Source organism: Sceloporus occidentalis, unplaced genomic scaffold (assembly GCF_023333645.1).
Source record: "Sceloporus occidentalis isolate IW3139 unplaced genomic scaffold, rSceOcc1.0.p SCAF_74, whole genome shotgun sequence".
NCBI classification, from domain to species: Eukaryota; Metazoa; Chordata; class Lepidosauria; order Squamata; family Phrynosomatidae; genus Sceloporus; species Sceloporus occidentalis.
Window position 1 is genome coordinate 4490189 of NW_028317054.1, and position 11939 is coordinate 4502127.

Genomic DNA, 11939 nt, shown 5'->3' on the forward strand with positions numbered 1-11939 from the left:
AATGATTTTTGGGTTTCATGGTGACTTAAAGGTTGGCTCAATATCTTTCAACAGTTATGGGGGCTTTATTAGCCTGTTTCTTTAACCTGACACTTTTCTCATTTCAAAAAGGTGTACCTAAATTCAAGTAAATTTTCCAATGAATATTCTTCTTGTAAATATAGCATAAATAAAAATAAATGACAACCTACAAACAATTTTTGCCTTTGTTTCTTCATGGAGTGTACTTGTCTCATACATACAGTAAGAGATTGTGTTTCAAGCTATGTTAAAACACCACTTTGGTTAAGAATTCTTTAACAGGTTTGGAGCTGCTGTTGAAAACATGAAGCAACATCCCTGAATATAGTAGGTAATGACTTGCACAGTATGGGGGGGGCTCTTTACAGATGGCAGATATCTGGGATATTTTTTTTTCCTCTTACCCCCACCCTCCCGCCTGAATGCATCACACAACACGTCATGTACTCCTATTTCCTTAAGGAGGAAGAAAGATTTGACATTCGCTTTTTTTGGACAAGAGACAAGCACCGGGTTACTTTTGTATTTTTTTATTTTTTTTTTCTTTCTATGAAATAATGTTCCATAAGTAACAATGCAGTTAGGCTTATCTTGGGTACAATGAACTCCACGTACATGGCTTACAATACCAAATTTTAGATTTTATTGATGCTAAAAAGAGAACATACAAAAAATGAAGATAGAATTAAGGCAAAGCTTTTTCTACAAAAGAGCAAAACAAACTTCTTTCAACAAATTGTGTAGTAAATGTAATTTTGGTACATTTCGTAACAAAGAAAATAAGAATTTTATACATTTATATAAATATGTATTGCACTATTTACAGTTAATTAGAATGACAATAGGGTTATCATCGGGAAGTATAGTTTGTATAAAAAGACTGCACACATTTGATATAAATCCCATGCATATTCCAAAAGGCATTGGAAAGATGACAAGCTTATCTAAGGACTGCACTTAAATTGGTACTATTGGCATAGCCCAAGCCTTATTTTTAAGTGCCAGTAGGATGGCAACAGGGGTTAATTTTTTAGTGGTTTCTGGCAGCATGCTTCTGCTCTAACCCCAAATCCACGCGTTCAAGTCCTATTATAGTAGAATCAAAGTGGTATTTGGATATGATAGTTCTTTAAAGACATCATGCTCTTTAAATAATTTTGTACATCATTAAATCTTGAAATATGAAAATAAATGTAGTAGCATTTCAGCTGGCAAAACTAGATACTTTTCATTAACTGCATAAAACTGCAAAACAAGTCTTTTCCCACATATATGTAAGTGCTACAGCACCGGAAAGCTAGTGGTGAGTGAGATACCTGCTATGCACGTCCCGTTCACTGACCCTAAGAATTCCACCCCAGAATAAGACGGAAAGAAAGGAAACCAACATAAATCAACACTACTCTGTTTTAATTTGAAGTTTTTTTGTTTTGGGGACAAGGAAAATATTTCCATCTTTTGTTTGCTGTAGAGAATATTCACTGGAGGAATATGGCTTTCCTTCGTCATCGCGTAACTTGCCGAAGACCTCCATGTATAGGCTTCCAATCTGTTTTTTCAGTTGATGGAGGCTGTTATTGTATTCTCCTTTCTCTGCAAGTAATTTCTCTTTTTCATATTTTAGCTTGTCCAGGTCACTCTCCAACTCTACTATGTTTTCCATTTTCCTCTTCCGGCAGTTTTGAGCGGCTACCTTATTCTTGCCGCGCCTGCGTATATCTCTAATCAGGGCAAGCTGGGCTTCATTGAACTGATGCTTGGACATCATTGCGTTGAAGTCGTCAACCGGTAGATTAACAATTTTCTCAACCGAGAATGGTATATTGAGAGCTTTAGCTCTCTGCTCATCTCTACTGAAACGAGCTTCCATGCGACTCAAAGACTTGTCCTTTGCAAATGGGGTTTTGTTGTGACCAGGTTCAGTGGGCAATTCTTTTGTTGTTGGGCTGAGAACATCAGTTTCAAATAAATTCATGTCATGTGGAACTAAAGGTGAAAGGGAATAGAAAGCCTCTTCTGAAAGTGTGTGTGTAATTTTTTCTGGCGGATTTTGCTGTACACTTCCAGGTGTGCTCTCAATGTCATCCATTTCTGAATCACTGTAGCCATAATGAGCATCTCCGTAAAGAGAAGAACCCATGGATGGATCCGGTGATGTTATACGGGGGCTTGTATTGACTGAAATTCCTGAATCAGAATCAAATTCTTGCGGACTGTTTCCGTTAAAAGCTTTGCACAATGATAAGTCTGTAATGTCAACGGTTTCATTTAGAAACTCGCTTAGAGACTGGTTTAAACTGTCTTCTAAAGGCACAACATTGGCTACTTTTGTGTCAATGAGGGTCAACAGGTCGTCACAAAAATTAAAGGAATCATTTGTGTTCACTGCAGGTATGTTTGTAGAGAATGAACCCCCAAGTTCGCCAGAAAAGGTGGAAATGGTGTTGTCAATTGGCTTTTCAAAACCAGATTGTGGATTGGACATGCTGTAGTTATTGGAAGTCTCTGCCAGCACCGGGTATTCTGGATTTGAGTACATGCTTAGATCGACCATACCATCAAGGTCGTTGTTTAAACACTGTAGGGTAATAAAAATGGGGGGAAATGTTACTTTAGGAACATAAATGCAAACAAAACATTTAAAACGTTTGTTACTGAGTTGATACTTGCAAGGGACAATAAACATATAATGTAGCTCCAAGCCTATTGGGACTTATTCCATCGGACAACCCCAAATTTGGAAATTGACGGGGCACATTCGTTGTTATGATGATTTTTTTTTTTTTTTTTATTATTATTACCCAAATCATACATTATCCAGGTCCAATTACAGCGATATGTTCATGAAAGAAGGTAAGAACCTGCATAATGTATTGTAAATATGTTAGATGATGTAATCAAGCTGACTGCTATCATGCAGCTGCTGTTTTCTTACTCTTGGATTTGTTGAAACAGAGATCAGCACCCAAGAGATTGAAGCACTGTACACCAATTGTTGGGTTTGTAATTGCATCTCTATAACTAAACCTCACAGGATGGCAAAACACACGGGAGTTGCAATTATACATCGGGTTTCATGGCTGACATGCCAGTACAGTTGAATGACAGAAGACTACAGACTACTATCTTCCATAAAGCTCTGCTGTTAAATTTGGGCTTTTGTTGACTTCTAAATATTAGTCAGCTTGTCGTGGCTTTGGCGAGTTAATAACGTTACCTTCATTTCTGCTATAGACATTAATTCTTCCCAGGCCTGTTCCATTTCTTGTAAGCTCTCTCCATCAGCAGTTGTGTTCTGCAAATGAGCTGCTTCAGAGTTTTCTGTTGTATACAGGAAGTTCGGGTTGGTTTCTATTTGAGGATTGGGAACCCACGTTTGGTATTCTGCACTAGGTACCTGTGGACAATACAACAATAATTTTGGTAAACTGTTAAATCACTTCTTATAACTTTTCATTGGTAATATTACAATAGTAAACCATGCACTCTGGACCGGAGTGAACAAACTCACAGCGCTGGGTTATAATTGGCAATGCATTCAGGCCTGATCCAGGGCAGTGCCTCAACCAACCATGGGATTCAGCTGTAGCAGTCATCCTTTACTTCTGCCCAACAGGCTCATATGCCCTTTGGCTTTGTGGCATAGTGTCTGTCCTTCCTGGACCAACCACCCTAGGCCTATGCGGCCAAGGTCAGAAAATGCTGCTGGTCATTATGCCGTAAGGCTCCTCCTTCGATCTCTACCAACTCATGGGCCGGCAGGAGAGCAGAGGTTCCCCTGCTTCTGCGGTACATCACGGCTACAGGAGATGCCGAAAATCAAGCTCCCCTGGAAAACGGCAGCAATTTGCTACCCCTATAATTACACCAAAACGATTAGGTTCAAAACTAAAAGTGGAACTTCCACCACATTTGTATTGCTAGTGTAAAAGTTAGTTTAAAACAGTGTTCTTTTGTGTTTTAACATATGTATCAGTCTTACTAGACACATGCTCCTTTTAATACAGCCTTGGGGTAAACACAATGCCTCAGTCTTAATCACACTCATGAATGTTATGAGGTTATGTAGGAAATTACTTCATTATAAAAACCAGCTCAGTGTAGTGTTTGAGCAGCGAAAATCAGCGAAAGGGCTGATCCCTTCTGGCCCGGGGTTGCTATTCAAGTGAAGTCACACACTTATTAACTCGCGTACATTCATACGTACTCCATTCATCCATCCAACTATTCAGTGTGATTTTCAAAAAATGATTACATGTGTAAAAAACAAATTCCCAGGAACATATAAAGAATAGCCAATGTCAATATTTAAGCAAAAACTCCATTATATTTAGTAAGGCAGAATAAAACATTTGTCGTTTCGTCAGTACTTACAACATTCTCTACGACAAAGGGGAATGTATCGGTCAAAAGATTTATGAAATCCTCCGAGGACAAGGCAGTTACTGTTCCTGTGCTATCTTTACTCTACGTAGAGAAAAACAAAAGTAAGGTATTAATGCCAAGATCTGTTTAGGGAGCAATTCCTTCAAGAATTAATAAAAAAACCCGTATTACCTGCATGGAATTGGTAAGCGCTTGTGTGGATACTGCTGGCTGAACCGGTGCCGGGTGCTGGATGGGAATGAATTCCCCGGTCTCCTCATCTAATTGCAGATGGGTGTATAAAGCTTGTTCCTGTTCCTTCTGCAGCTGCTCTAGTCTTTCCTTTTCAAGCTTCTTCTGTTTCTCCAGTTCATATTCTTTCTGTCTTTGGTGGTAGTCAAAAACCTCACGGCCCACACCAAGGTCAATGTCTTGTTTCCAAAGGATATCAATCAGATCCATATCCTACAAAAAACAGTAAGAGAAAATGAGTCTATTCTATAGTTTTTCACACAAAATTAATCAGGGGTAATATGTGTTCCATTTGATTCAAGTCCACATTTATTTGCACAAATAAGAACAAATGGCTATGCTTTAAACTCATAATAGAAGTAAAAGAAAACACGCTTTTTATTGGTGGAGATATCACATTTCTACTGTCTGTCTGGTTTGCTACATTTATATGTCTGTATGTGACTTCTTTGCAGTTTTTATTTACTGCTACATATAAGAGACCGGCTGCTCCAATAACATGTCTGTGAAACAAACCTTTGAGAGAATGAAACACCTACTCCTAGTGAACTGTACGTTTAATCAGCGATGTATCCTTACCTCACCCAAGACTTTCCATAGCATTCATTGTAGCCAACGGATGGCAAATAAACACAAGTATTTTAACCAAGCTCACTCAAAACGTTCACACAACCAAAACTGTGCAACCAAATTGTCGGTCATGGCTTGGGACTGCTTACTAAACAATTTTAATAGTAGGCAACAAAGGTACTTTCTACACCCATGTGTGCTTGGACTTGACACCACATCATTATAACCAGTTTTAAAACTTAAAACAAACCAAAATTGTGCTGTACTTTTTCAGAGAACTGGAAGAGAAAAAAAAAAAATACATAAATTGTGTAACTTGGAAATTAATATTTCCTCCTAATGCCCGACAATTTAAATAAACCATGTTGCGGAAGTGTAAAGGGATGAGTAATCCAATGGTTGTGCATAACCTTCGAAAGTTCCCCTTACGGCTGTATTTTGTTTTTTTGTGAAGAAGTACATTTCTTTTTCTCCCACTATATTATTCACTGGGTCACACGGACACATCATTGTGTTTGTTATCATTGTGTTTCTTACAGTCTATACACCTGCGTGAAATGTCTGGAGATTATCCTATTTCCAATGTTTTTTCTTGTTTTATAACAAACAATGCCAAAACCATTACCACTGATTTGGAGAGGGGATACCAGAAGTTGAAAAGGTCTCCAATTACTAAAATAGATTGGGTTGGGCGCAGAACTATTAAGCTCTACTGCATAAAACACATAATTCACAGGCTGGACTTGTCCTTGCCAAGCAAGATAGTGCACATTCCTACACGCTACTTGCTAGCAACAGAGAGAGGATCATATTCTGAATAATGCGCACAAACAGGAAAGGTCACAAAAAAATAAAATAAAATAAAATCGGATTGTAAGTGGCCCACCAACCAATATGGTGTCCAGGTAAGGACTAAACAAAATAAGCAGATATATATACATTCTTATAACCCATACGATTATGAACCAGATCTGTTTGTCCCTGAACCTTGTGCAGCGCTGTGGAATATGATGGCGCTATGTAAAACAATAAATAAACTTGGCTCTAACTTGTCTTCTATGCCATAAGTGTCTTAAAGAATAGAAGTGTGTCTTTGATAGAACATGAGAGATAATGCGTGTGTTCAGTGGTACAAAATGTTTTAGAAGTTACCCTAATAATTTTATTCTAAACCCTTGCACACTTCACATCAGCTACACATTCTGGTACATTATGTGTAATTGCATACTGATGGGCATTCTGCAACGTTGTGCTCACAATGATAACCACATTTACCGCAAATAATGTTGGGTTTGGAACCTCAGGGGATGAACCTGAACCATCAAGTGTTACATTATAGTAATCATAGGCAAAGCTAGACAGAAACTTTTAGGCATTAGCATAACAGAGCACATAAACTTGGGGGATCACTAAAAAAGTACCTGGTTTTTGAGATTAGTTCAATCCTGCATTGAGGAGTGAAGTGCTCTTCCACACACCACTATCTTTACCTTGAGTTGTGTTACTCTCTTTCCCCAGCACCATTGACACATATTGTCACCAATAAATTAACTTTTTCCCCGTGGAGGGATTTTTTAAAACTCCCTTCTATGAATAATGATGCAGAATGCATCTCCTGTTCAGCAGGGCGCACTCATGGTATACCTTCCACCAGCCGGTTCCAGTGTGGGGTACATGAGAGTTCCAGGGGGCCGAATGCATTTGCAAGAAGATGTCCCACTGATTTCAACTGCAAGCGACTGGCCACAACTGGCAAGAAATTCAGACAGCGTAAGGCTGCAAAATGTAGGTTTTATTGCTGTTAGTATTGAATGCATAGTTATGTTTTGTGGGGTGACCCATATAGATTTCTTTTGAAAAGTGCATTTATCCATTTATCCTCTTTTACCGCCCTCCCAGCTTCCTCCCTGCACATAATGTAATCACCACCAGTACTGGCTCTGGTCAACATTGCGTAGAGAGGGTCTGTTAAGACCCCGGTGCGCATGTGTAAAGCCTTCCCATTGATTTCAATGGAAGCACTTTCTTGCCACTGATGGAAAGCTTCAAGCAGCCAATCAGTGGGAAGAGATGTTGGATCATCTAGGAAGAAGCAGCTTTGCAGCATGGCTACAAATTCTGTTTCCAGCTTTATTTATTTGTTTTGGAAGAATGCATTAAAGTACACATTCTCCTATAGTAGGAGAGTCAGGGCCAGTAGACTGTCCCTTACGCAGGAACCAGACAAACAATCCGGGAAATGTCATGCTACTCCTATGGGGTAACAAGATGACACCGAGCTCCCAATTCCTAGAATAAGCCAGTAGCTGGATGCAAAACCAGCTCTATAGAGCCAATTTGCGTGTCCAGCAGGTAAAACCCCCAGCACCAGGATGCATTTCCTAGTCACCATGGCAGCCTGGCCCTTGGGTTTTGTTAAGCAGTGGCTTAATGTTTCATCTCAATGGGACAATGGAATAGAATTCTCTATAGAGTTGCTCAAAGAAAGTTTTATTTAGAAAATAAATACCCATAACAGTTCCTTTAAAGAAAAGCAGGCATTTCCAGTTTTACTGGCGCAGACAAGAATGGGCAACGTCCACAATGATGGTTTTGACAATCCATTATAAATATTAAAAAGACTATATTAAATGCAACCGATTCGGGTTGGGCAGTGTAAGCGGTCATTTATAAAGTATAATAAATTGAAAAATATTTTGACATACGAAGGCAATTAACATGCATTAAAAGTCCATGTCCCTCCTTTATTTTGTGACCTTCCTTTAAAAGGAAATATATCTTTAAGAGATGTAAATACAAATGTAATTGCACCAAATAAACAAATACATCCTATGTTTACAATGCAACCTAGAGAAATAATATGCTTTGATATTCATTTAAGAAATTCAGCATTTTAGGGATGCATTATATGGCATATTCAGCTCCTACAATATCCTGTGCGATGTTGTTTACTGCCTTAAAATATGTTTTATGTGACATCACTAAGGCTTATCAAATACTTCAACCAATATTATCTGCCCAAGACAGGAAATTAAAAAGAGCCTACCTTTTTTCTCACTTTTCTGGAAAAGTGAACATTTAAAATCAGGGCATACGTATTTGCAACCATGAAATAACCCATTATTGAAAGGCTCATACCCATTGTACAGCCCTGCGGAATATGACGCTACATAAGTCATTAAATAATAATAATCATACTGCCCCAACAAATGACGTTTAAAGACGATCCGCAGCCTTTGTTACATTTTATCTCTAAAAGAGAATCTCAGAAACACAGAAGTATAAAATGTGACAGGTGACATTTGTTAATACAGGCTGAGCAAACTGCCTTATCCCACGTATAGTGGAGCTGCAAGTCAAAGTGGATGGAAGTAGAAACAGCTTCCACAAGTGGAACATTTGTGAAAATGTTGGCAGCTGTGGTTGTGGAATTCTGAGTGGGGAAACTTTAATAAAAGGGGAAAAAAAGAAAACGAAAAAAAAGTTGCCTTTCCAGGAGGGAGTGGAGAGGAAGTTCACAGGACTGGTTGCGCAATCTTCCCAGCAGTTCCAACAAGTCCCTGCTGTGCACTGAGACCATAAGCGCCCCCTCGCACGCTCGCACGCACAGGGATCCTTCAAAGGGATTGTCTACATCCAACCACGGCTCTCAGCGACGCTCAAGATACACACAAGAACTTTTCATTCCAGGTTTCTTACTTGATGTGCTTTGAAAACAATTATGCCAACACTCTAATGCATTTTCCATGCTTCTGGATAATGTTGTAAGGTTAAGTTTGCTTTATTTTATGTTTGCTTCTAGATGAAAAAATTTCTGATTACTTTAGAGGATTTTTAATCCATGTAAAAGGGAAAAAAAAAAAGAAAATTGCTACAAAATTACATTAAATTCTCTCTATACCACCCACACCTTTTCTCATTAAGCAAAGTATAAAAATGAAGGAGCTGTGGGTTCAGAGGTCTGCGTTGTGTCGAGCTCCTAGATGACCGGTGTAGTGAATGATGAGCACTTCTTGGTGCTGTAGGGAGAGCCAATGCACAAGTCTGCTGTCAGACTGGACAAATTGGGCATTTTTGGTCCCTATTTACATTAAAAGCATGTTAACCGTATATAATGTTTACGTTCACATTCTATCACGTTTGGCACCTATTTATGTTTTCTCCCTGAAATCAGACTATACACATGACGAGAGCTCACATATACTGCAGGTATTGTCATTGTTTTAAGGACATATGAGGACAGACATTTATGAAATGGTATCTCAATCACAGTAAAACCAGCAGAGAAAGTCACAGCTAACAGACATGAATGCACACGCTCGCCATGCTTGTCCTTGGAAACATTTCTGCATCTCAACTTTTTGCGTTCATGGCTTTTATATCTTCAGCTCTACTGGAGGAACTTTGTGATAAAATGTCTGAGCTCAATCGGTGAGTGTAACTGAGCCTATTTTACAGAATACTCAAGGTGATCAGTGTTAGCCATCCCTGACAAACCATATGGTATAGACCTTGGCACTCCAAACACAATCAGCTAACATGATGCACAGCACTTTGTCATCTTAACCACCATTTATATCGGAGTTCATAGTAAATATGATCCAGCAATCAATCCTCTACACATGAAGAGCAAATAATGTCCTAAAGCTGCACCAAAGGCACAAGAGGGATACGTAACATCTTACATCAATGTTATACAAATCCCCCTAGGATGTGTTTGTCAAATAGCAGCCAGTTGCAGTCATGTTCCTTTTAGCGCACAGACTAAAATGTAAATTTTTTTTCTATCTTATCTTTTTTGGCAATTCTCTTAGACCAACCACTCCCTGCAAGGCTCAAAGTCACAGGGAGGTTAAGATAAAGAAATCATGTACCCAGGTTATATATTTGTCAAAGCCAACCTACATATTAATTTACCCAATATTATGATAATCGCAACTCTGCATTCATGACAGAAGGCAAATATTACCTACAGGACATCAATATTATTGGCTTATTTACACAAAAGCAACCTATTGATTAGCGCAACACAATGGGCAGGCAGAGCTAATCTTATTTGTGCCACTTATTGGAGTAAAAGTCCTAGGAGGGCACTGTTCCCACATGCTAACAGTTCTTTGCTGGGCATTAAACACACCAGCAGGCGCTCAATGACTTAATAAGTTATTATCACTCAAAGTCTAAATAATGACGTTACACTCAAGAAAAGAACAATAAATGACACCTACAATCAAAAAAAAGCATGTTCCATACATGAAACACTAATCCCGGTATGTGATCAATGAACCCTGTAAAGAGAACCCCGGTGACCGCAAGGATAGAGCGTGCAAACAGAGTCCGGCCAGTAAAACAGGAGTATTTTAATGGTGACCAAGTGACATTGGAGGACAAACAAGGGTTCATTTAAATGGCGCTGGAACAGAAATCTCTAGAATGTTGCCATTTTTTAGCCAGTTGTTGCGATTTCCATCTCAGTCTGTCCCAATAAAGTCTTACTGTTCACATTCCACAAACTCGAAATACCCCAAAACACCCACTTCTGGGACAAATTCTGGGAAATGAGATAACTGGCCTGGAAATCAGCTGTAACCCATCCATCCTTATTACATTGGGGCCGTGATCACGATGAACCTTTAGAGATTCAGTATTTCTAAACACATCGGTGGTTCAATGTATAGGATATATCTATTTATTACACGAGACCCTAATATCGGAGGTTCAAAGTAGAAAGAAAAGTTCCTGGTTACTCGGTGCTGAATTTAGCTTCTCTGTGAGCAGTGATGGCGATACCCGGTTTCACATTAGAATGTCGCACATACATTCATTCTTATATCTCCAAGCTTTATTTTAACCAATCTTCCCGAACGCTATGGGTACCAAAGAACCCCCGTGGTCACGGAAGTGTTAAGATCTCCTCCCACCGCCCGTGCTCAGATCACCAGATCTAATGATCACATGCACAGCTCTTGTGTAAGAGCTACAGAGGTGGGGGAGGGTAATCTCAGGGGACTGTCAGGGTGTCAGTGCCAAAGCACAGCCTCCCGCGAGACCCCCTTACTCTTCGAGACCTTTTCCCTCTCCCCACCATTAGTCAAAGGGTGGCAGCAGGGCAGGTGGCAGCTCTCGCCGTCCACGTTGGGCGTTACCTTACCTGTTGTGACTGCTGTGAGAGAGGTAAGGCAATCTCCGTCATGTTGGCCCCTGACCCTGGCCGGGTGGCTCCTGTCGGATATATTAGCGGTATGTCCGTCTTGGTGTATCTGGACGCCCAAATCCCACTCGCTCTACCCGGCCTCGACGGCAACAGCCTGCGGACGTCCCAAGTAATGTGACAGGAAAGTACGGTCGTATAGCAAACCTCTAATGTCAGCCTATCCGAAGGTGGAATACGCAGGCCCTGCCCACATTGCCATGACAACATAGACTACGATAACGTTTACTGTAAGACATATTCTCCCATCACCCTTCGTCCACACCCCTTTATTTTAACTCTTAGGTAGTCTGTGTAAGAACAAATGCTTCCCGTTGCTGTACTCTCTATGTTTGAATGGGAATAGTTTTATTTAAACTGGACTGTAACCATTTTAGATTCATTTTATATCTATCTATCTATCTGTCTGTCTGTCTGTCTGTCTGTCTATCTATCTATCTATCTATCTATCTATCTATCTATCTATCTATCTATCTATCTATCTATCTATCTATCTATCTATCTATCAAAGTGTAAACTT

At 39.6% G+C, this 11939-nt stretch overlaps 1 protein-coding gene across 1 annotated transcript; it reads right to left on the reverse strand.

Moving 5' to 3' along the window:
- Nucleotides 1-1420: 1420 nt before the first annotated feature.
- Nucleotides 1421-11401, reverse strand: LOC149285992 (nuclear factor erythroid 2-related factor 2-like). The gene is made up of 5 exons (XM_089494681.1): nucleotides 11360-11401; nucleotides 4579-4851; nucleotides 4396-4488; nucleotides 3239-3418; nucleotides 1421-2599 (listed from the first exon to the last, which is right to left on the reverse strand). Exons 1-5 carry the CDS (start codon nucleotides 11399-11401, stop codon nucleotides 1421-1423), a joined length of 1767 nt encoding a protein of 588 aa, XP_089350807.1.
- Nucleotides 11402-11939: the final 538 nt, after the last annotated feature.

Excerpts from the sequence above, each read along its gene's own strand:
- LOC149285992 (XM_089494681.1), bottom strand. The coding sequence starts at position 11,401 with ATGACGGAGATTGCCTTACCTCTCTCACAGCAGTCACAACAG. Across the intron at positions 4,489-4,578 it reads CGCTTACCAATTCCATGCAG|AGTAAAGATAGCACAGGAAC; the intron begins GTAATACGGGTT and ends TTCTCTACGTAG. Across the intron at positions 3,419-4,395 it reads CCTTTGTCGTAGAGAATGTT|GTACCTAGTGCAGAATACCA; the intron begins GTAAGTACTGAC and ends TATTGTCCACAG.